The sequence below is a fragment of the Balaenoptera musculus genome, chromosome 17 (assembly GCF_009873245.2).
Source record: "Balaenoptera musculus isolate JJ_BM4_2016_0621 chromosome 17, mBalMus1.pri.v3, whole genome shotgun sequence".
In the NCBI taxonomy this organism is placed as follows: Eukaryota; Metazoa; Chordata; class Mammalia; order Artiodactyla; family Balaenopteridae; genus Balaenoptera; species Balaenoptera musculus.
Genome location: NC_045801.1, coordinates 69,355,355 through 69,381,755, shown reverse-complemented (window position 1 = coordinate 69,381,755; position 26,401 = coordinate 69,355,355). Strand labels below are relative to the sequence as shown.

Here is a 26,401-nt window from a genome sequence, read left to right as displayed (position 1 = left end):
GATGGATATATGAGGATTAATTGTACTGTGCTTTTTACTTTTGTGTACGTTTAACATTTTCCAGAATTACAATTCCTTTTTAATAATTTATTTATTTATCTATTTATTTTTGGCTGCGTTGGGTCTTCGTTGCTGTGCGCAGGCTTTCTCTAGTTGCAGTGAGTGGGGGCTACTCTTCGTTGCGGTGCACGGGCTTCTCATTGCAGTGGCTTCTCTTGTTGTGGAGCACAGGCTCTAGGTGCACGGGCTTCAATAGTTGTGGCACGTGGGCTCAGTAGTTGTGGCTCGCGGGCTCTAGAGCACAGGCTCAGTAGTTGTGGCTCACAGGCTTAGTTGCTCCGTGGCATGTGGGATCTTCCCGGACCAGGGCTCGAACCCGTGTCCCCTGCATTGGTAGGCGGATTCTTAACCACTGCCCCACCAGGGAAGTCCTTGCAGGCGGATTCTTAACCACTGTGCCACCAGGGAAGTCCCCAGAATTACAGTTTAAAAAAAAAAACCGTTTAAAAACATAAAAAAGAGCTTTGTGGGTCAGTGTCTATCGCAAGATCTGGTTTAGAGAAGGAAATATCTCGATCTCTGGAACGCAGTGACCTTTTGACCTATTTGGATATACGTCTTTAAGGATATACTGTACATCAGATCGCTTTGTACACTGATCTGAGAAAAATAGTTTCAAGGCTCAAAACAACCAAATATATCCAATAGTACATGATTAAATCACAATAGCTTAACAATTCTTCATTGGACACCGTGGTAAAACACATTCGTTTGTACTGAGATTTACATGACTGAAGCAGATTTAAACATTATTCTCTCTTAACAATACCTGCCTTGAAGCCAATAGCCCTGAACTATTAGGCATTAACCGGCATCTTCTGACTGTCCCCTTATGTGAGATCATGTTGGCCCACCAGTCAGCTCTGACCAGTAGTCCTGCAGCTGCACCTCTCCTAGACACATCCAGCCTCCTTTTGTCTTAAAGTGTCCCTCACATGGGTACTTCACTGTCCTACCCAGTGGTCTTTTACCAGCTAGGTTTTCCTAGATTCTAACTCAGGACCTCTTGAGGCCCATTTCAGTGTGATATATTTTTTATAGACAGGCAATCAGAGCTGTCAAAAAGCAGAACTAGAGAAAGGGTCTCGATTTCCAAGGAAAGTATTGTGTAAGGCTTGCAGCTTATTCAACCTGTCTCACCAAATAGGGCTGTCCTTAAACCTAATATGAGAAACAGACTGATGGACACATTTGGACATTTGTCTGTCCCTTACTTTACTAATATCAGGGTCACAATCACATGAACTGACTGTCCTTCATGGCTATTATTATTTTTTTTAATGTATTTTTTTAAACGCATTGTTTACTTTGTTTATTTATTTATTTATTTTTGGCTGTGTTGGGTCTTCGTTTCTGTGCGAGGGCTTTCTCTAGTTGCGGCAAGCGGGGGCCACTCTTCAACGCGGTGCGCGGGCCTCTCACTATCGCGGCCTCTCCTGTTGCGGAGCACAGGCTCCAGACACGCAGGCTCAGTAGCTGTGGCTCACGGGCCCAGTCGCTCCGCGGCATGTGGGATCCTCCCAGACCAGGGCTCGAACCCGTGTGCCCTGCATTGGCAGGCAGACTCTCAACCACTGTGCCACCAGGGAAGCCCCATGGCTATTATTAATTGGGCCCTTGTGATAAGGCATGCATTGCCCTTAGTATTTTACAAATGTTACACAATCAGTCCTCAGGGCTACCCTTTGAGGGTGACTATTTTCCCCACTGTCAGGAGATTGAGGTCAGGAAATTGAGACCTGCAGAGACTTACAGTTGGTAAGTGCAGAGGCATATTTGAATATAGGTCTGTCGGACTTAGAAGCCCACAGTCTTTCTACAATAGAATTCTGCCTCACCATCAACCAAAATGAACAAGTGGGAATCTAACCTCTTGTTAAATCTCTGCGAGGAAACTGGCCCACAACTGGCCTTGGTCACCTTTCTGTTGCCTAATATACACTCAATAATGATAAATCTCTTTGCCTAAATAACAGCATTATAATCGTTTAATTTCCGGTTAGGAATCTGGAGGCATATAAAGGTCAAGGGACTTTTTCAAGCCTGTATGTTGAGTAAGAGAGAACTCTGCTGTTTTTTTTCTCCTCTATTTAATAAATACTTCAACTAGCAGATGAAATTTCAGTTATTCTGGATTCTGCCAAGAAAGCTGAGCCATTAATTTGGGTAAAGAATTCCAGGATCAGATACACTAAAAAGATAAGTCTATTGTCTTCTAAAATCCCCAAATGGATTGCCCTGTAACCTTCTATATTTTAAAAATTAGCTATACAGAACAACCACCTAAGATTCTGGGAAGGAGCCTGGGTATATGTATTTTTTTTATTTTGTAATTTATTTAATTTTATTATACAAGTTAACACATATTAAATATACAAAAGTTATTGAAATACAGAAAAGAATACAGAAAAGTAAAACCATAATTCTACCACCCAGAGAGGAACACTATTGACATTTTGTTATATATATCCTTCCAAAGAGTTTTCTATGCATATTACAATATATTCATATTTGCTTTTTAAATCAATATGGAATCATATTTTATATATTTTTAATTAATCATGCCTCTCTATGGGTATATGTATTTTTAAACAAATTCCAAAGTGAAATTTAAGAACCACTGATCTTATGAAGGAGTCAGAAATTGTATTAGTTATCTATTGCTTCCTAACAAATTACTCCAAAACGTAGCAACTTAACGCAATAATCATTTATTATCTCATAGTTTCTGTGCATGAAGAATCCATGTGTGGCTTAGCTGGGTGTTTCTGGCTCAGGGTCTCTCTCAAAGCTGCAATTAAGGTGTCAGTGGGGCTGCAATCATTTCCAGGCTCAAGTGGGAGAGAATCTTTTTCCAAGTTCACTCATATGGCTGTTAGCAGGATTCAGTTTCTTATAGGCTGATGTACAGATGGTCAGAGGCCTCCCTCAGTTTTTTGCCATGTGAACCTCTCCATAGGACAGTTCACATCATGGTGGATGGCTTCTCAGAGTGAGTGAAGGAGAGACCAGGAGAGAGCAAGCAAGATGGAAGCTACAATCTTTTTGTAACCTAATCTTGGAAATGACGTCCCATCTTTCTTGCTTTAGTCTATTCATTAGAAGGGAGTCACTAGGTCCAATCCACCCTAGAGGAGAGGAAATGACACAAGAGCATGAATACCAGGCAGAGATCTTTGGGGGCCATATTAGAGGCTGCCTATCACAGGGATGTAAACAAAGAATTAAAAAACAAGGCGGTAATATATGTGTACCAGGAGAGGTTAGATTCAATGATATCCCAGGAGCAACTAGTACACCCAGTATCTAGATTTTGATTTCTAAATACCATTCCAGGACTCCTTGAAGAAATGGAGAAATGGCTGACTCTAATGCTGGGGCAGGAAAAGTACAAGGTCAGCCTGGAGCCTCTTGTAGTTCAAAAAAAAAATGATGATCAAAAAGCAAAAAAGGAGGGACTTCCCTGGCGGTCCAGTGGTTAAGACTCCGCACTCCCAATGCAGAAGCAGTTCGATTCCTGGTCGGGGAACTAAGATCCCACATGACGCACAGCGCAGCAATAAATAAATAAATTAATTAAATTAAATTAAAAAAAGCAAAAACGACACATGAGCCAACCTAAGAGAGCTTCCAATGGTCAAGCTAGAACAATTTGAGCAGCAAAATAAAAATCATATATAGAATATAAAATGAAGTATAAAATAAATATACATGCATATTTATAAATAAATTATTGAATACAAATAAATAAATGGGGGTTGGGGAGAGAGACGAATCTTCTTTACAGAAGAATTCCAAATAATTTGTATAGATATTCTACTCCAGGGGGTGAAGCTTAATCTCTTACTCTCCTTCAGTGTGGGCTGGATTTAATGACTTGCTTCCAGAGACTATGGAAGGAGGGGAAAAATGCCACTTTACAGTGGAGAAACTAGCCAACACTACCATGGTCCAGGTGATGGGGGTTAACATCAGCAGTAATTAAGTCGTCATGTACCCCTGATATGATGTGCTGAGAAGGGCATTCCACCCATACGGTATTTTCCCCAAAATTTATAATCCCAGTCTAATCATGAGAAAAAACATCCGACAAATTCAAATTGAGGAACACTATACAAAATACCTGACCAGACTCCTCAAGACTGTCGTGGTCACATCAAGGTTATGAAAAACAAGGAAAGACTGAGAAACTCTGACAGACCAGAGCAGTCTAAAAAGACATGATGACTAAATGCAATGTGGCACCTTGGATTGAATTCTGGAACAGAAAAAGAATTAGTAAAAACTGAGTTAAGTCTGGAATTTGTACCAGTGTTGGCTCCTTAGTTTTATAAATGTATTATGATAATGTAAGACGTTAGCATTAGGGGAAACTGGGTGAGGAGTACACAGGAACTTTTTGTACTATCTTTGCAAACTTTTCTGTAAATCTAAAGTTATTCCAAAATAAAGTTGATTAAAAACAAAAAGTAAAGCATCCTACTTATAATTTCAAAAGTGTGATGACTGGAAGATTTCCCCCTAGGTTAGCTTCTGGCTGAGCACATTTCAAACTCTCTTTCTCTTCCACCAGCTAAATACTTCTAGTGCTAGGTGCCACGGGACACATCCATTTGTGAGATGGAATAAAGCACGGCTAGGAGTATTCCTGGAAGCCATTCCAACACCGGGAGAGTCAGCAATAACTTAGGGAAGTGGCTCAAATTCATCTCAACTCTTTTTCCCTCACCCAGGTTCCCCAAATGCCCACGGCCACTCCAGGGTACCTAGGATGAAGGGAAATGTGAAGGAAAGGAAATTGTAACGGAAAAAAGCCTTAACCAATCCCCGTTGAGGAGAGCTTTAAGACATCTTCCTTTGAAAAAGAGTCGAAAGCTACATGTGATAAGGTGAAATCGGTGCTAGGGGCCCACCTTGGGTCTTGGAAAGACCTGTTGCAGGTCATGGGGCCCGGGCAGATGCTTCATTAGCTTAGCATAGCTCCACCCTGGAAAGATCTCAGGAGAAACAGGTGAACTTTGTCAGACATGCCGCCATGCTTTGCCCCGCCCCTTTAGCTCAGGAGATGCTGCTTTCATCCCAGCCCAAGCATTAACTCCTTCCGGACGTGCTGAGAACCCGGGGCAGGCTTAGGCAGGTCTCCCAGGCCCCTCCATTATAACATTTGGTTATATAAGTTGTTTGTTGTTAGCCTGTAGGCTCACTGAGGGCGTGGTTCAAAGCTTTTTAAAATCTTTGTACTGTCATAGTGGGCCCCAACAAGCCCTTGTTGAGTAAATGAATTAATGCTCTTGCTGAAGGAGGGAAGCCCTCGCCAGGGAGAGACTGCGGGTCCCAGGATAAGAACATCGGCGCTCCACTGTCTGCAGACTGACCTCTGGGATCAATTACAATGGGAGGGTAAGAGATGCAGCTAATCAAGCCAATCAGCAACAGCCCCTTGAAAGGCCATACAGAAATAGGTTTCTCATTCTACCTGTGAATCTTTTATCAGTACTACACACGTTACCATGCTTACTATATTGTTAGCTATAAATGTAATGATCATATTTTCATGACAGAATGATTTGCAATCCAGAGTGTCCTAGGATATTCAGCTATTAAAAACCATGTGTCGCAATGGATCAGACTAAACAGATGCTGGAACTGAAGACTCAGTAAAGTAAAATCCTCATCCATCAGGCACTTTGTACAACCCCACACCCTCACTCTCCCTAAAGACAAATACACCGGGGATACGAAGTCTGTAAAAGGCAGCAGAAGATAAGCCGGGTGAGCACAAGTCCCTACAGCGCGGGATGAAAGAGCTCCACACTGGTTAGCTTAACAAGGGCTTAAGATTCACAGCTTCTTTCAAGGTAATGCACACTTGCGGCTACATTCATCATGTGGTTCTCCCTACACGCCTAGAGCTTGAGGTTTACAAGGCACTTCCCATGGCAGGGAAGCGAAGACGGAAAGCGAGGTCCACGAGCGAGCGCAAGGCCCCGCCGAGCCCCGCGCGTGCGCACACTGCGAAAGGCCGCTCCAGGCGCTTCCGGCGGTCATCTGGCTTTCCGCTCCTGCTCTCAGTGCCCGCCTCAGGGCCGGAGGAAACCGCTGATTGGTCAGCCTGGCCCGGGCTTGGGGCGGAGATCGGGTGATTGGCAGCAACGCCGCGAGTCAGCCAAGCTGGAAGCCGGAGTTGCTGCAAGGAGCTCCTGGCTGCCGCGCGGCCGAGGTAAAGTGGGGCTAGCGAGTCTGGAAAGCGGTTGGTGTGGGGTCGAGGAGGCGCCCCCGGGCCAGACGGCGGTGGGAAACCCTGGTGACAGTCAGGGTAGGCGCTGAGGGAGCCGGGCTCGGGCTTGCGGGGAGGCCGGCGGGCTCCGCGGGCCGGTTGGGTGTCTGCGCCGCGGCTGGAGGGAGGCGGAGAGGATCTGGGGTAGCCGGGGTGGCTGAGGACCCGGGTGGGGCTGGAGCTCTGGCGGAGCAGAGGGAATTTGGCCGACTTGCCCCGAAGGCTGGCATTCACCGCCCCCCCCCCCCGCCCCCGGGCTTCGGTCGGTCGTCCGGAGCCCGCAGTTGGCCCGCCGGCCGTCTGGGAGGCCCTTGGCTGCGGTTCCCGTGGGTGTTGCTCTTTCCCGGGACCGGCGGCCGGACTTGGCGGGCGCATCTCCCGGCCAGGCCTCGGGGATTCGGAGGGAGGAGCACGCCTCCCGGGCGGCCGGGGAGGGTTAACCAGCCTCCGCTGGCCGGCATTACTGTTTCACTTTCCGCCGCCCAGGACTTTCCCAATGTCTTACGGACCAGGACCAGGATTTGCATTAAGCCCCAAGGGGGAAAAAAAAATCGACCTTTGGACATTTAAAAACACATTTTATTATGGAAATCTGCAAATTCTACAGAGGTCGAGAGAATAGTGTAAAGAACTCGGTATACCCATCACTCAATTTCACCAATTCAACAAGTATCATTAAATGGCCAGGCTTGCTCCCTCTCCCCGGGTTATTTTGAAGTGTATCCCAGACATATCTTTCCACCTCTTTTACATATTTCTCATGGTCAGTAATCATACTTCTTTTCCAGTCATTTGCTTTTAGAGAGGTTGAGTAAAATGAGGCACACTTGAAGGCGTAGACAGCGTTAATTAGTTTGCGCTGCAAGAATGTGGGCAGTTCTCTGACGGTGCGGTTTCATTACCTGGTGCTCAGCTTTTCAGAATCAGTGAAAACAAAGGTGCCAAATAATCTAGTTTTGTCTGTAGCTTTACTGCTTTTGAGTAGCATTATGTATTGATTATTAAAATCTTTTTTGTATTGATAATTTATATTTACCGAGTTTTTGGTATGTATGAAGCACTGTGAAATTGTTTCCACCTCTTCATTTAACTTTTACAACAGCTGTGTGAAGTAGGTATTATCCCATTTTACAGGTGAGGGGAAAAGAGGCTTAGAGAGGTTAAGCAATTTGCCTGCAATCACACTGATGTAAGTGGCAGGGGGCTGTAATTTAGGATGCTGACCCTGGTCACTGCAAAGTTCTTGCTCTTTTAACCATAATTGAATGTCCTAAGAATTGTGGAGTAAATTAACTGCTGTGGGAAATTCTGTTGAGCTACAAATCCATAATGGGGGGAGAAAAAAAAAAAAACCCTGGGTATTTATGCGTACAGTAGTAAGATAGGTATTTTTGTTTCTTTGAAACAATAAAAGGTTAATACAATTGAATTTAAAGTTATGAGCAAAGTATATAAGTGTAGTTCAGTAAATAGAATTTAAAACATTTATTTTATAGAATATGTCCAGTTAAAGAGGAAGGGAAAAGGGAAAAAATTATGTATCAATGAATAATCTCTACCTCTTTCGGCACTTAGCATATACTGGCAATGTATACTGGATACTTTAATCTGTATCCCTCATCTTTTCTATCTTATATTACTTCTTAGAGAGCATCTTCATCTTCAAGTAGTTTTAGAGGAGTAAGGACTAGAAAGAGACAGCTGGGCTTGTTCGGAGGACAGCAGAGAAGACCTGTTAAACTGGAGTTTAGGATTCCTACTGTAGGGGAGTAGTTCAAAAGTCTAGAAGTAAGGTTAGACTCACGCATGGAGGAACTTGAGTGCCAAGTTTAAGGAGTTTGAATTTGAGCAAAGAAGTGACATGATCACAGTCTCATAAGAAGATAGTGAGCTGGCTCTGTCAAAAATGGCTTCACCTGAGATGTGAAGCAATTAGTGAATTAACCTGGTGGAAATAGAAGTTGGTAACTGGTGAATGTATGGATATAAGGAAAGGAGTGGAGAAAAAAAAAAATACTCTGAAGGAGAGGAAGAGGGACTTCGCTGGCGGTCCAGTGGTTTAGACTCTGCACTCCCAATGCAGGGTACAGGGTTTCCATCCCTGGTCGGGGAACTAAGATCCCACATGCCGCATGGTGCAGACAAATTAAAAAAAAAAAAAAAAAAAAAAGGGGGAAGAGACAGTGTGGTACAGTGGTGCAGCAGGTTCTGAAGTGCTGATAAACTTCAGTTTCTACCCCTTTGTTTTCTTGGGCAGTCTTGGTGATGAGTGTTTTTACTATATAGCTGCTTTTTGAAATGTTAACTACTCAGCTGTTCATCTGTTCTTTTATGTTTATTTACTGTTGATACAACTTACACAAATTAGATAAACAAAAAGTGATACTGTAATCTCACCATGTAATGATACAGAAGTGCATAAATATAAAGAAGAAAAGGTAGAGAATTCCATCACCAAGCCTCAGACACAAGCAATGTTAAGATTTGGTATCTTTTCTTCTGTGTACGTGTGCACATAAAATATCTATTTCACCACTATTTCTATGCTTTATTTTATTTTTTAAAAACAGAATCACATATGTGTTAGTCATTTAGATTTTTATCATGAAATCCTTTCATGTATAGCTTTTTGTTTTAATGGCCATAAACTTAGAATGGGTATGTTGAGTTTAACTATTTCCTTATTGATGGACATTTAGTTTGCCTCTAGAGTTTCTCTTTTACAACTAATACTTCAGTAACTACCCTTACTAGCTTTTAAAAACTAAACATCTTTCTTGAAACTAACACAACATTGTAAATTAACTATACTTCAATTAAAAAAAAAGTATTGTTAAAACTTGAAAAAAAGTAAACACCTTTACTTATGAAGGTATAATTTACTGAATTTTTCCATGAGGGAATTTTTTATACACATAATATGTAGGGGACAGTAATTATTACACAACTTATAAAAATCACGTTTATAGTGAATTTTCATCAATTTGCTTGGCCCACGGAAGCACTTTTAGTTAGTGAAAAATATTATTGACTTCCAAGTAGTGTGAGTGTTTTTTTCTACTGATGTCCAGGACCACTTAAGATATTTGAGCAGTCTTTTCGAAAGATTGTTTTAAAATTGATGCCAGAATACTTAATTCATTTGCATGGGAATACTTAAAATAACACTTTAAGGAAATTCCTATCTCATTCACAGGAGGGTTATATGTCAGAGATCCTCACATGAAAATGGCACATCTTTAGTTCAAATGGAAGTATAAAGCTACCTCTAACCTCTTTTATAGCATACGGAGAGAAAGTTAACTTCTAAAAATGTTACAGAAAATGTCCTTTAGAAGTTTAGTTTCATATCTATAGCCCATTAACTTGAAAGAATTTTCATCAAGTTTTAATTAGATTATGTTCTTAGGTTTCTTATCTAAACAGATTTTTTTTTTGTTTTTGAGAGAGGTAGTACAGGTCATGAGATTTATTCATTTGTGGACTGAAAAAAGTTAAACTTATTATATGTCAGACTCTGTGCTAGGTACTGGGAATGTAGCAGTGTACTTAATTTGCATGAATAGTATGGAATATAATTCAGAATATTGCCAGTAAATTGTACCCATAGGTTGAGTTACTATGTCATTGTTTTATAGTGTGGTAAGTGTTCTGACTTAAAGTCTCAGCCCAGACTGACTTGAAGTATAGCAGTGGTCACTAGACTTGAATTTCAAGTTTAATTTCCAGAAAGTAGGGTAGGGCTTTGACAACTTTTTATTATAAGTAAGCATTAAAATAAAAAATCAAAAATAACATTCATCTACTGTCCCCCACATCCTAAAAGAAAAACATTTTCATACCAAAAACGTAAGAAGGACATATTCTGAAAATAAAGGACAGTAACTTTAAATTGAATAAGTTTTTGGTTTTGTTTTTTACTTCATGGTCCTTATTTTTCTTTTGCATCATTGTTTGCAGCCAGAATGTAGACTGTCGTTTGGGATGCACTAATTTGGTTTACCTGATCTCTTAGTTTTCTGAGAACAGGAAACCTTATTCCAATAATTTAGCCAACCAAATAACTAAGAATGTTCTATTAATCTTTTTAGACTCCTCCGACCCCAGAATGAAATGGTCACACTCTTCTGTTATATTGTAAAGATAATTAAATGACCATTTCCTTGAATAGTTCCAAAAGACCTTATAAAAATAAGCCTCACGTACTGTTGTAGCTTTTAAAGTTTTTGGAATTTTAAGTTTAATGACAACTTTGGTATCACTGCTAACAGGTTTATTGTGAACTATTGCTAATAACTTTTTTATTATAAGTATCTCAAAAAACATACACTGCATTAGTTGAAACAATATTATGTTGTATTATCTTTGATTTGACTGCTATACACTTTAATTGGTCTACCTGCGCACACATAGTTTCATAATATTTGTGGCGGGAAAAGAAAGTCTGTTTTCCACAGTTACCTGTTTCTCCTCTACTCTTGGTTTTCTCTTCTCCTGCCTTGCCAGCTACCCCACCACGATATTTCTGTATGTCTGGTCTACGCTAGAGTAGACTCGACTATAAGCCTATACCGTCATCATATAATCCTTAGAAGTTAAATTTGACAAACACACACACATATACATACATAAAGAACCTAGAAAACAAAGTGCAGCCTGATTCTTAGCTATCTTTTTTAAACCCTTTTTCTTGTGAGGTATAACATACACAAAGTGTAACGCAGAAAGATGCACAGACATAAGTATACAGCTCAATAAATGATCACAAAGAAAATATCCATGCAGAGACCACCCAGTTTAAGAAATAGAAAGTGTCTGCCCTCCAGAGAGCTCCTTTATACTCCCTTCCAACTCTTTACCCACCCCATCCAAAGGTAGCCACCATTGTAACTTCTTAGACTACAGGTTTGTTTTGCCTTTTATGATTTCTTCATGCCTTTAAGATCTATAGTGATGTCCCCTTTTTCATTCCTGATACTGGCAAAGTGCCTTTTCTCTCTCTCCGCAGTAAATCTCATTAGAGGTCAATTCTTTTTATTAGTCTTTTCAAAGAACCAGCTCTTGGCCTGGTTATACTTCTCTGCCTTAATAGTTCTCTGATGCTTTCAAATAGTTGATTTTAAAAATTTTGTCCCCTAGTTTACTTGTCCTCAGTGAGAGGAGGGTTTGTCTGAAATTACCTAGTTCACCTATAAATAGAAGTAAAAGTCCTCTTAAGATATCTGTTTGAAATTGAGACAGTATAGAAAAGGCACTGGCTTGGGGCTTAGATGCCTTTCATTTAATATTCACATATTAACTGAGCAACTGTTATATCCTATATGTTGTGCTACATGCTGGGGTCACTGTGATGAATAAGATAGTCTTTGCACTTATGGTGATTGAAGTGCAGTGGAGGAGGTAAGCAGTTTAGGTACATTGTTTTAATACACTATGTAAGAGAATACATACAGGAGGGCCCTAATCCTGGTTGCTCAGGAAAACCCTCTTTATGACCAAATCATAAAGGACCTACTTTGGTATTGAGAATGGATAGAAAGGGATAGCAAAATCAGGGGAGAGGGTGGTGCAAATAGTCTAGTTAATAGATTTTTACAATAGTATAGACTTAGAAGAGCAGTATGGGCAATGGAAATGGAATCTGATATATTTAGGAGGGAAAATAGAACTTGATTGTAGAAAATGAAAGAGAAAGAAGGAATAACTGACTAGGTGTGCCATTTTCTGAGGCAGGGAACATATAAGCAACAGATTTAGGAGGAAAGTTAAGGAGCTCAGTTTCAGATTTCTTTGGTTTAAAAGAAGATGGGAGAAACCAGAAGGTAGCATGTGATTGAATTAACAGGGGAGGAGAAAGAGAATCCATGTAATACAGGGTGGAGCTGATGTAATGAGACCTGTGGGTTGGGGGGGGGGGGGGTATAATCCTGAGCGCTTAGTTGGAAGGAGGGACAGGAGAGAATGGGGGACAGACTTAGAGAGACAGAATAGGTGTGGATGCAGAGATGCTGTGTGTATGGCATGTGGCGTGGCAGGATGTTGAGGGATTTTCTGTCAGAAGACTTCTCTATTATTTAAAGTAGTAAGCTGGGTCATCTGCCGAGAAATGATGGAGCAAGGGTTAGAGAGATTTGGGTAGCATGGAGAATGCTTGAAATAGCTGCTCTGGAGAACGGAAGAGTGGGAAGAGCAGAAAATAAGATTTTCCTGAATGCTAGGCAGCAGTGAAGGCCCAGTTGAGACCAGAGGTAGTACATTTGTAGCAACATCAAAATGTGAGATATAGTCATTTTTCTACAGCCCAGTTGTAGGAAGTGTAGGCTTGTGGACTCATCAAGTTCTGGCTTGTAGAATAAACAAAACAGTAGAAAAAGGAGTTGAAAATACTAACAAAGCAGTGGTTCAAGTGATTTGGGGCTTCATGAGGTAGAAGAAAGTGAAAGTGGGAAGGGATTGATTAGGTCGACGGAAAGTGCAGGGGAGGAGACTGAAGGTCTCAGTATGGTCCAAGGAGTGTCTGAGTGAAAGCTGCAAGGTGAGATATTTGGTCTTTGTAACTTTGATTTTTTTTTTTTTTGGCTGCGCCAGGTCTTAGTTGCAGCATGTGGGCTTCTTAGTTGTGGCGGCATGCGGACTGTCAGTTGCAGCATGCATGCGGGATCTAGTTCCCCTACCCGAGATCGGACCCGGGATCGAACCCGGGCCCCCAGCATTGGGAGTGTGGAGTCTTACCCAGTTGACCACCAGGGAAGTCCCTAGATTTTGTTTTTAAATGAAAATTAAAACATGTATTTTTGTAGCATTGTCTAAACAGTACAAACCATACAAAGAAAAATTTACTTCTACCCACTCTGGCCAGTTTCAAGAGTTTGATGTATATCTTTTCATAAATGAAAAGGTCGAAGATTTTTTTTTTGTTTTACAGAAATGAAATCATACTTAGTATATTACTCTTCCTGTATCATATATATACCATCAAGTCATTACATAGACTGTAAGTCACTTTTTTTTTTTTTTTTTTTAAATTTTATTTATTTATGGCTGTGTTGGGTCTTCGTTTGTGTGCGAGGGCTTTCTCTAGTTGCGGCAAGTGGGGGCCACTCTTCATCGCGGTGCGCAGGCCTCTCACTATTCGCGGCCTCTCTTGTTGCGGAGCACAGGCTCCAGACTCGCAGGCTCAGCAATTGTGGCTCACGGGCCTAGTCGCGCCACGGCATGTGGGATCTTCCTATACCAGGGCTCGAACCCGTGTCCCCTGCATTGGCAGGCAGATTCTCAACGACTGCGCCACCAGGGAAGCCCTGTAAGTCACTTTTAATAGATGCATAAAGTTTGTAATATGCATATACAGTAATTTATTTAACAGGTGTTTTATTGGTGAACATTTAAAGTTGATCCTAGTTTTGTGAGTAGAAAAAGCACTGCAGAAAATATCTTTATATATATTCTTTATGTATAATGCTTTCATTTCTGCAAAAGAAATTCCTGAAAGTTGCATAACTTGGTCAAAGGCTCTGTGTGTTTTTAAAACTTTTATTTGAAGCATAACTTACATTAAGAAGAGTATCTTGGTAAGCTTTCACAGAGTAAACACGTGCAAGTATCTGTCTATGTCAAGAAATAGAACACTGCAGCATCCTCAGAAATCCCTCTCAGGCCTCCTACCAGTGACCACCTCTGTCTCCAACAATTAAAAACAAAACAAAACAAAACAAAAAAAACTAAGTTTAAATTTTAAGAAGAATTCATAATCTATGATGAGATAGCTTTCACTTTTACCTGTTTTAGATCTTTATGTAAACAGACTCAAACAGTGCTCTGTTGGATGCGTCATCTCTGTGAATATTATGATCACCTAGCACCAGCAAGAATATATGTTTATTGGTGTACTAGTGCTTATGAGGCCGAAGTGCAGAATTCCATTTAGGAAAGGACTTGGAGTAGAGAAGAAGACTCGGTTGAAGTCATAGCTGAGCGATAGGGAATGACTCAAGTGTCCTTAAGTCAACCCTAATGAGGGACAGAGGGTGGTAAAGCAGTGCTTCCTAAGGAGAGCTTTTTTTTTTTTTTTTTTAAATGAAGGTATAATTTACATACAGCAAAATTCACTCCTTTTGGCAGGCATTTCTTTGAACACAGTCATGTAACCACCACCACAATCAAGATGTAGACTACTTCCATTTTTCCAAAACCTCCCTTGTGCTTTGCTGTAGTTCATAACCCTGGTGACCACTGCTCTGTTTTGTTGTCACTTTAGTTTTGCCTTTGAGGGAGGGTTTTTCAAAGAGCTTAGAGCAGTAATTGATTGGAAACAGCCTTGATACAAAGTGGGAGAGAATAAGCAAGCACAGGACCCTTTGAGAAGGCTTTGAAGCAGCATTTTAAAGGGACAGCCAAATTTCAGTTCAGCGAGGGAGGGGATGCTTACCTTCAAACAGGGTTCCAGAGAGCACAGTGGAGAAGTTTGGAGGAAAGGGTAACTTAGCAGGCCACCGACTATGTGACCTCTCCTCTGTGTTTTCTGTTTATCAGTAACAAGAACCATTCCCCTTATTGAAATTTCCGGTTTTTTTTTTTGTTTCTTTGTTTTTTTTGGTGGCAATACCTCTCTCATTTTTCTATTACCTCTTTGATCATTTTTATCCCAGCGACTCTTGTTTTCTCTGCTTGATGCGCAAGTATTTCTTGAGGCTTCTATTCTGGCTTCATTTCTTACTCTGTATGAGTTAGCCCATTCGTCTTAGGTTGCATCTCCATTTTCTAAGCCAGTGCTTCCTAATCTTTATCTCTAGCGCAGACTCCTTCCTGGCAAGAATAATTTTTAAAAATAGTTTAAAAAAAACTATTCACTTAAAAAACGAGCGAAAGGGACTTCCCTGGTGGTCCACTGGTTAAGACTTCGCCTTCCAATGCAGGGGATGCGGTTTCCATCCCTGCTCGGGTAGCTAAGATCCCACATGCCTCAAGGCCAAAAAACCAAAACATAAATCAGAAGCGGTATTGTAACAGGTTCATTAAAGACTTTAAAACTGGTCCACATCAAAAGAAATCTTAAAAAAAAAAAACAAAACAAAAAAAACGAGTGAAAGACACTTCTTAATGGAAGGTATCAAAATGTCCCTAAAACCTGTGGAGAAGCTACTAAAATTGCTAAAATTAAAAAGACTGACAATACCAAGGTATTCACTGTTGACAATACCAAGAATTATAGACCAACTAGAGCTCTTGTATATACCTGCTTACGGGAGTGTAATTGGTACAACCACTTCAGAAAATTGTTAGTTTCTACAGATTTTTAAAAGATTTATATATCTATATAATCTATATATATATAGATATAATATATATAGGTATATAATCTATATATATATTTTATGTTTATATATAAACATAAAATATATGTATTATATAAATATAATATATAATATATTATATAATTAAAATAATATATTATATATAATATATTACATATATAATATATTATATATATTATATAATATATATTGTCTACTGGGTGTCTTTCCATATATATAATATATATGTTATATATTGTATATAGTATACAATATATATTGTATATATGTACAATATATACAATATATATGTATGTATACATATATTGTATATATGTATATATGTAATATATAGTACATATATACTACATATATGTAATATATATTACATATATACATCTATATGTATAATCTATTGATATATAGGTATTAATATGTATTATAATATATTAGTATATATGAATATATAATTAAATACTATATAATATATAATATATATATTATATATTATAATATATTAATATATTATAATATATAATATATGTTGTCTACTGGGTTCTTTCCATATATAATATATAATATAATTATATATATTATATATAATTATATATGATATATTAATATTATATTATATAATATATAATATATTATAATTATATATTATTATTTATATATAAACGTAAAATATATATATATAGATTATATATGTTTATATATATACATATATAATCTATATATATTTTTTATGTTTCTGGAATTCCTTTGTATATATCTGCAGTTCTGCTGCAGATTATCTATCTATAGATAGATAATCTATATATCTAATCTATATAATCTGTCTATATAATATAGATATGTATAGATATATCTATATATATAATCTTATGATCTAGCAGTTTTACTTCTGGGTATAGACTCGAGAAATTAGTTCTTTTTTCATTTTTGGCTGTGCCGCGCAGCATGTGGGATCTTAGTTCCCCGACCAGGGATGGAACCCACGCCCCCTACAGTGGAAGCGTGGAGTCTTAACCACTGGACCGCCAAGGAGGTCCCAAGAGAAATTAGTTCTTCTTCTTTTTTTAATTAATTAATTAATTTTTGGCTGTGCTGGGTCTTCATTGCTGTGCGTGGACTTTCTCTAGTTGTGGTGAGCGGGGGCTACTCTTCGTTGCGGTGTGCGGGCTTCTCATTGCGGTGGCTTCTATTGTTGTGGAGCACAGGCTCTAGGAGCGTGGGCTTCAGTAGTTGTGGCTCATGGGCTCAGTAGTTGTGGCGCACGGGCTTAGTTGCTCTGCCTGTGGGATCTTCCTGGACCAGGGCTCGAACCTGCGTCCCCTGCATTGGCAGGTGGATTCTTAACCGGTGCACCACCAGGGAAGTCCGAGAAATTAGTTCTTATGTGTACCTTGCTATGTTATGTGTATGAATTGTTTCAGCAACTTTATGGTAGCTAAAAAATGGAAACAATCCAAATGTTCATGAACAGTAAGTTGGGTAACACAACATTGTACATCAACTGTACTCCAATAAAGTAAAACAAAAAAAACAAACAAAAAAGCCCCCAGTAAACTGGGCAAGTAAATTGTGGTATAGTACCACAACAAAATACTGCACATACTGTGCAATACTGTGAAAAAGAATTGTGATTCACAAATTATATGCATAAATGTCACAGACAATGTTGAGTGACAGAAGTCAGACACAGAAGAGTACATACAGCTTGCAAAAGTGATAGGCTGTAAAAGTTAGAGTAGTAGATAGATAGGTGAGGCATGGATATCGACTGGGTAGAGGCCCAAGGGAGCTCTTGGGGTTCTTCAAATGTTTCACATTCTTGATCTGGATGGAGGTTCCACAGGTTTATACATATATAAAAATTCATCAAGCTGGACATACTTAAAATTTGTGCACTTGCCTGTGTAAGTTATATCTCAAGTTTTAAAAAAGTGATAGGTTTTCCAATTACATAAAACCATCCTTTTTCTCTGACCAGTTTTTTGTCAGTCATCTCCAGCTTATTTTTGGTCCTTTGCACTTTTTATTCCCGTTACCTGTCAGAATATTCAGTCTTATAGGCAATTATAGATCTTGGTAATATTAAAATATATGTTTCACCGAAGTTCTAGTCCCAACCATTTCTTAGTTATCAATAAATCATATGTTCCTGTCAGCACTTAGAACTCTTTCATTGCATACTTTGATCTGTCCTTAGGGCTGGGCTCTTTCTAGTTCATGTTTCACCCAGTGTCTGGCATATTTGTGGCAACTTTATCCGCACCCCCCCCCCATTCTTTGTAATTCTTCATCAAGTTCTCCTCAAAGTGTAGACCACAAACGTTATTTCTGGTCCACAAAGGGATAAGCCTATATCAGAATGTAAATCAAGTATATCACTAAGTACAGGGGTCCGCAACCCCTGAGCCGCGGACCGGTGCTGGTCCACGGTGTGTTAGGAACCGGGCCGCACGGCAGGAGGCGAGCGAGCGGAACCTCATCTGCCGCTCCCCATCGCTCGCATTACCGCCTGGACCATCCCCCACCCCGTTCGTGGAAAAACTGTCTTCCAGGAAACCGGTCCCTGGTGCCAGAAAGGTTGGGGACCGCTGACTAAGTACTGCTTTTTTTTTTTTTTTAAAGTCTTCCTTGACAAGGAAGCAGCACATTGATTTATAGTCTGGTGTAAACTTGTCATGTTGGAGACCAACACTTCAGGTAAACTGGTTTATGCCATATGAGTTCATAATTCTATCAGATATACAGTATATTGACGGGGAGGTGAGGAGGGTGAGTGGCAGGGGTTATAGTGCCAGTGAGTGTGGTTTGTCATTATTTTTGACCTTCTGGCCTCTGAATTCCTGTTTTATGTTTCCAGAATTCCTTTATGATTTTGGTGGGAGCCAGAATCGGCTTGTAACTATAGCCAGGTAGATTCGGCCAAGCAAATGCCGCCAGTATGGACAGCACCTCAGAAGCCAGTGGGACAGGAAAGTGGCAACTAGTAGATTCTGTTTGTCAGGGGTGGCAGTAGCAGTTGCAGTGGTGTCTTCCAAGACCAGTTCTGCTGCAGTTTTGGATGTCTTTCCTGGCTGTGTAGCCTATAAGTGTCTTCTAAGATTGTTGTCTACTGGGTGTCTTTCCATAAATATATTTTCTACTTATGTCAGCCACAGTAGGTTTTTGTTGCTTCCAAGGTAGAACACTGACTGGAAAAGAACTACTTAAAAAAATAAAAAAAATTGTACCATTAGTTTATTTAAAGGTGATCACAAGTAAATTTTTTTTCTTTTTTTTTTTTTAAATTTGTTTATTTTGGCTGCGTCGGGTCTTAGTTGAAAATTTTTTTCCTTAAGTAAATTTATTCACACAAAGGTTTAAGATGTAGACTAAACTTACTTTGTGAGATGTGTTGTAGACAGTAAAGATTCTAAATAATAATTATTTCACTTCAGTATTTACATTTTAAAATTTCAGTGTGCTTTATGGACCATGTGCTGCTATGTATGCCTGAAGTACTTGAAATGCAAATTTGGAGAGACTTTGCCATCTAAATGCTTGGCTGGATTAAACGCCTAATTAGGATGGTTTTTCAACAGGTTGGAAGCATGCAATCGGTGAGTGCTTGAAATTCATTTTTGAAATCCAGACATTGAGAATTTTTTCTGAGAAAAATGAATCTTATGTATATGGCCAACTTATGTAGTATTTAAATTGCTTACTATTTAAATCAGGGAAGTGAATCTTCACCCAGCATCCTAAGTAAGGGATGGGTTGGTTACATTGAAAACTTAACCAATATTCATGTGACTGTTAAAAGCAATGCATTTGCTATTAGTGAGGAAAAGGCTTAAATGTACATAGAAATCATTGAATAAAATATGTTTGACTAATGCTTGACAACTCTGAATGTTGTAGAACTGTTAATATTGAATGCTCTTATAATGTGGTTTATCACACAGCTGTTTAAAAGGTAAGTCATGTCTCCTAAAATATAACAGCTATAGATACAAAGAAAAAAATTAGTGTAATATGGTTATTCTGTGCCAAAGATGTTCGGATCTTGACATTTTTAAAAGTATTTTCTACTAATACATAATTTTTTTTTTTCAGATCCAGTGTAAAGTTATTAGAGCAATACTTGTGCCAAGCATATTTTGTGGAATATTTGTTTCTCATTTTCACATTCAGTGTCATTGGTGACATGGAATTACGTTGTATTCATTAAAGATATAGGCAGGTTACATAATTTGAATTTGAGTATACTTTTTAATGCACTACTTTTACTTTTTTGTTTTTATTTTGTGTCTCTTTGAATCTTGCTAAGAGAAGGTTGAACTTTTTGTTCCCGCAGTCACACAAAGTTCCATCTATTTTCTTTGGAGATAAAAAGCAAAGAACCAAATAACATTACCCCCCCCCCTTTTTTTTTAAAGATTTTTTAAAAAAATTAATTAATTAATTAATTTATTTATTTTTGGCTGTGTTGGGTCTTCGTTTCTGTGCGAGGGCTTTCTCTAGTTGCCGCAAGCGGGGGCCACTCTTCATCGTGGTGCGCGGGGCTCTCACTATCGTGGCCTCTCTTGTTGCGGGGCACAGGCTCCAGATGCGCAGGCTCAGTAGTTGTGGCTCACGGGCCTAGTTGCTCTGCGGCATGTGGGATCTTCCCAGACCAGGGCTCGAACCCGTGTCCCCTGCATTAGCAGGCAGATTCTCAACCACTGCGCCACCAGGGAAGTGTCTTTATTGAATTTGTTACTATATTGCTTCTGTTTTATGTTTTGGTTTTTTGGCCGCGAGGCATGTGGGATCTTATCTCCCCGACTGGGGATCGAACCCGCACCCCTTGCATTGGAAGACAAAGTCTTAACCACTGGATTGCCAGAGAAGTCCCTACCCTTTTTTATATTTACTTAATTTTGAGTATTATCTTTCGGATAAACAATAGGAAAATGGTTTGTAAAGTTAATACTTTCATCTTTTTCAGTTACGTCTTCTCATGTTTTGAACTTCACTTAATGCAGTATACCACCTTTCTCAATTGCTACTTACCATCATTTGGCTGCATAGGGTAGATTAACATTTCAGTACTGACAGCAAAAGAATTTCTTTTCAGAAAGTCAGGAAGCTTTTGTTGCTAATGATTCCCCAAAAGTGAAACTTTACAGTTTATGATTGCTATTTATTTGCAATTTTAGTAAGAAGTGTAGTTGAGTGGAAAGATTGTAGGTCTTGGATTCAAACAAACCTGGGTATGAAATTTATCTCTGCCAGTTACTTTCTTCATCTACAAATTACAGGTAGGAAGAACTACTACTGCACAATGAACCTGTGGATTACACGGCAGTGTATGTAAAATACCTATCACAGTGGCCTGTATGTAGTGTAGGTACATTCAATGACGGTTAATTTCCTACTGTTCTGCTCTGTCATCCCCCTGCCCCCGCCCCAAGTCAGGCAATGTGACCAATGCTGATTGAGGCCAAAGTGCAGAATTTTGTTTCAGGAACAGATAACACACTTTATTTAGCTTAGTTTACTTATTTAGCTTTGTTCATTTTGAGCTGTAACACGGGTGCCTTTCATCGAAGAATGGACCAGGTAAGAGAGCATTAACTTGCTCCCAATATTGTAATCACAACTGAGGGCCTTTTCTACCAATAGATGGAAAGATCATTTTTTTATGTAACATATAATCATCACCTTTAATCAGTTAACTGAAAATCTATATAAAAATAAATTTTCTCCTAACATTAAGCAATTTGACCCTTTGGAGTTATTTTCTATCTTAGTTTCTGGGATCTCTTAGCCTGCTGCTTAAGAGTAATCCGAATATAAAAAAAAAAACAAACTTTTTAGTTCCATCTTTCAATGATAAATACATATTTCTCACTGCTTTGATATATAAATGTACTTGGTACTATATTTGAATGTATTCAAGAGCAGAAAATGTCTTCATTCTTTGTATATTTTATCTGCTTTAAAAAAAAAAATGCAGGTTTTGAGATCTGCGTTTTGTTTTTGCCATTAGGCCAGCTGGCGATGATTAGCTCTTTGTATTTTACCATACACATCAGCACCATCATAATAGCTATCACTGATCGGCTTAGTATACCCAGTCTTTTACATGTATTTTGTGTGTTCACTAGAACAACACTTTTTTCTTTTTTTTTTTTTTTAACAGATTAGAAACCTGAGGTTCAGAGTGTTTAACTGACTTGTGCAAAGTTACCTTACTAATAAGTGGCAGAGCTGTAATATGAACCCAATTTTGATTCCAAAATCCTCTTTTTAGTGTACTTTGCTACCTCGTATAATAGAAGGGGAAGAAGACAATATTTATTAAAGTCGTGTTATATTTAAATACCTTAACTCAGTTTTTTTAAAAAATTTATTTATTTTATTTTTGGCTACGTTTGGTCTTCATTGTTGCGCGTGGGCTTTCTCTAGTTGCAGCGAGCGGGGGCTACTCTTCGTTGTGGTGCGCGGGCCTCTCATTGCAGGGCCTCTCTTTTTGCGGAGCACGGGCTCTAGGCGCGTGGACCTCAGTAGTTGTGGCACGTGGGCTCAGCAGTTGTGGCTTGCAGGCTCCAGAGCTCAGGCTCAGTAGTTGTGGCTCACGGGCTTAGTTGCTCTGCGGCATGTGGGATCTTCCCGGACCAGGGCTCAAACCCGTGTCCCCTGCACTGGCAGGCGGACTCCTAACCACTGCGCCACCAGGGAAGCCCCTACCTTAACTCATTTAAGGCTCATAGGCTTATGAGGTAGATACTGTTCCCGTTTTATAGATGAGGAAAGGGAAACATAGAGGGATCAATAATTTGCCAGCTTTACACAGGCAATAAATGGTAGAGCCTACTTTTAAAACCAGGCCTATATGCTGCCGTGGCCTCTGTGTTTTCTCTTCACTGCGTTCCATTTGGCCTCAACATTTTTTGAATTTAAAACTATATACAGTTGACCCTTGAACAGTGTGGATTTCAACTGCTTGCATCCACTTAGATGCAGATGTTTTTCAGTAGTAAGTACTATAGTACTACATGATACATGCTTGGTTGTATTGGCAGATGTGAGACCCCGGATACAGGAGGGCCAACTGTAAAGTTATATGTGGATTTTGTTGGGAAAGTGGGGGAAGTGTTTGGTGTCCCTAACCTGAGCATTGTTCAAGGGTCAGCTGTGTTCACATTTGTCCAAACTTTCTCCTCATTCTATTATTACTATATTTATGCCCTTAAGTAAAAATGTTTTTAAACTAGAGAAAGCAAGCTATGAAACTAATGTGATTCTGGTTCATCTCAGTATTTTATGTTGAAAAGTTACAGCAAATATCTAATTTGTATTAGGAATATATTTCCAGTAATACTTAAGAATTGCAACCTTGTTTTCCTCTTCTGTTCTGGAGGAAGAATGTGAATGTGGCTAGGAGTTTAGATAAGGAAGAAGAGAACTGAGGGAAGGGTTGTCTTCAGTTGGGGATTTCAAAATTGTTATAGAATTTCATCTTCCTATCTCCACCCCCTTCTCCCCAACACATACTTTTTATTTTCCTCTGGTTCCCTTGGAATTAAGAATTTATACTTTGTCGGGTCCTAGACTCCCTAAAAATTTGATTAATGGTATGGACCTTCTTCCCAGAAAAATGTTGTATATGTACATAATTTTGTGTATAATTTCAGGGATATGTGAAATTATATATCAGAAAAAGAACCTTGGGTTAATATTACATAGTTTTTCTTGAGAAAAATACATTTGATTAGAATTAAGTGTATATTTTTTCTTGCTAGATGGTGACTCTCAGATAGAAATATAGATTTAACTAGTCTCTAAGAAATGAATTACCGTATAAAGCTTGAGTGCAGTCATCATGGTGAGACAGATGACAGTTTCAGATTCCAGCCTCACACTTCAGCACTTCGACAGTAGCATTTCACGTTGTTGAAGAAGAACAAATTGCTTCCCTGTTGTCATCCTCCTCCTTGCTGTCATCACTGACAAACCCTGTTGCTCGATGCTATGGACTGTCATTACTAGACTCGGACATGCAAACATGCACGCCCCACACAGATTCATCATTACATTGTTTATCAGTAGTTCTTATAAATAAAGCAAAGCAGTTTTTTTGTTTAATAATAATAATAAGGGCTTCCCTGGTGGCACAGTGGTTGAGAATCTGCCTGCCAATGCAGGGGACACGGGTTCGAGCCCTGGTCCGGGAGGATCCCACCTGCCACGGAGCAACTAAGCCCATGCACCACAACTATTGAGCCTGCGCTCTAGAGCCCGTGAGCCACAACTACTGAAACCCGCGTGCCTAGAGCCCGTGCTCTGCAACAAGAGAAGCCACTGCAGTGAGAAGCCCGCACACCGCAACGAAGACACAACACAGCCAAAAATAAATAAATTAATTAAAAAAAAATTACTGTTACTTAATTTTTTCTTAATGGAATTGAATTCTTGTTTTTTTTTAATAAATTTATTTATTTTACTTATTTTTGGCTGCGTTGGGTCTTTGTTGATGTGCGCGGGCTTTCTCTAGTTGCGGTGAGCAGGGGCTACCCTTTGTTGCGGTGCGCGGGCTTCTCACTGCGGTGGCTTCTCTTGTTGCGGAGCACGGGCTCTAGGTGTGCGGGCTTCAGTAGTTGTGGCACGCGGGCTCAGTAGTTGTGGCTCACGGGCTCTAGAGCGCAGGCCCAGTAGTTGTGGCGCACGGGCTTAGTTGCTCCGTGGTATGTGGGATCTTCCCGGACTAGGGCTCGAATCCATGTCTCCTGCATTGGCAGGAGGATTCTTAGCCACTGTGTCACCAGGGAAGCCCAATTCTTATTTCTTAATGAAATCGAATTGTCTAGTAATGACAGCTTTCTCCCTGCCCTCTTTCTTAGATCTGAAAAGATACTAATGACAGTTCATCTTCAGAGGAAGCCTTTCCTTCTCCAGACGAGTATACTGACAAGACACAGTTCAGCCACCAGTTAGGGTAGGAGATGCACTTGGGCCGTACAGCCTCCCAGTGCACAGATGGTGACTTTCCATACCATCTGTTCATTATTTCTTCATAGCCATTTACAATTTCTCCCCCTCCATGAGGGCTGAATAGAAAAAATAAAGTTAAGACCTAGTTTTAGACTTCTTGGAAGTTAGCTGCTCCTTCCCCTTACTTTTTCTTCAATCCAGTAAAGGTTATGGCTCCTCTTCTTTCTAAATATCCCAGTCATTAGCTTATATAGACTCTTGCTTCATAATTTTTGGTGCTAAATGCTATGCAGTTCACAAGTAACAGGACAACGTTATGTTAGTCCACTGTGTATACTTGAAAAAATAATCACATAAGGCAATCTGTTCTTTTACTTTCCTTAACTTTGTATCAAAAGCCTAAATAGTCTACTTTTTCCTTATAAGTAAAAGCGGAAGCTTTGGCCACCTTCCCTTGTTGAAGGCACCTGGTATTCTTTCCTTCTGATATAAAGCAGATGGGAAGATAATAGTTGAAACTTAGCCCTGAAGCATGCATAGCAAGGAAGGCTAAAAGCTGGCAGAAATCTTAGTTTCTGACCTTGGCAAGTCCTTTTTGAACTTTTCTTTGTGAGCTTTTTTGTCCTCTTTATCTGCAGTTAAGATCTTTGCTTACTGGAGGGATGGAAGATTCACATTAGACCATGTAATTGTCACATTGTGATGCATAAATAGCATTCTCCTACATCATAGGAGAGTTTTGACTTATGGCTAAATAGAAGACATGAGAAATGATTGAATGGTGTAGTTACTATTGCCCTATGGATATGTTTTTAAAAGATCAATGCCTATTAACATGTATAAGGTAAAGAGTTTGCTTAAATACTGTCTGTTTTAGAATTACTTGCCCTTCTTATTTTTTCTTGGCCTCTTTTTTTTTTTTTTTTTTACATCTTTATTGGAGTATAATTGCTTTACAATGGTGTGTTAGTTTCTGCTTTATAGCAAAGTGAATCAGCTATACATATATCCCCATATCTCTTCCCTCTTGCTTTTCTTGGCCTCTTAGGTTGAGTTTGTAAGACTGTGATCCTTCCCTTTTTCCTCTAGTCAGATGATTTTCCTCCTCTTAGTCCTCATGTGTTATTAACACTATTCATGTGATAATCCTCTGTATGATCATTGGTTTGAATGATTTGCTTTCCTGAACGCCACGTAATTCTCTTCAAAGCTTCACAGTAACTTTACCTTTTATGTGCTTTGTTTAATATTATTTCAGTATTGATGTCTTCTTATCTTTCCACTGACCAGTTTTCCAATCTGTCCATCCTTTTAATTTATATTTCTAAAGCAGAAGTTATAGTTCTTGTTGGTTATAGTAGCCAGTGTAGGTTATAGTACTTTCTGGAACTCTCCCAGGTAAACAGTCAGTGAAACTTCGAACATTTTTTTAAATCCATTTTTAAAAAATTGAAGTATAGTTAATTTACAGTGTTGTGTGAGCTTCAGATGTACAGCAAAGTGATTCAGTTATACATATATTTGTATATATCTGTTCTTTTTCAGATTCTTTTCTATTATAGATTATTACAAGACATTGAATATAGTTCCCTGTGCTGTACAGTAGGTTCTTGTTATTTATCTGAAACTTTGAACATATTGATGATGAGAATTATATGAGCAGAGGCAGATGCCAGAGGTATTATATATACCCCATGATCCTCACTTTGATTCATACTGTTAACCTTAAATTGTATTTGATTGCTAAAATCTAAGAAGTCAGATTGCTTCTATGCTCGTTTTACAAGTTGTGCATGCTTTT

At 39.3% G+C, this 26,401-nt stretch overlaps 1 protein-coding gene across 4 annotated transcripts in view; it reads left to right on the top strand.

Annotated features, from left to right (window-relative positions):
- The first annotated feature begins 6,211 nt into the window (after window positions 1-6,211).
- Window positions 6,212-26,401, top strand: part of MTFR1 (mitochondrial fission regulator 1) — a 67,750-nt gene continuing 47,560 nt past the window's right edge. Inside the window, exons 1-2 of one of the 4 annotated variants that reach the window (XM_036830361.1) lie at window positions 6,212-6,280; window positions 19,102-19,241. In XM_036830361.1, the coding sequence (XP_036686256.1) occupies window positions 19,179-19,241 (63 nt within the window). In that variant the 5' untranslated portion in view covers window positions 6,212-6,280; window positions 19,102-19,178. The other 3 variants (XM_036830362.1, XR_005017030.1, XM_036830360.1) reach the window with 3 other exon arrangements.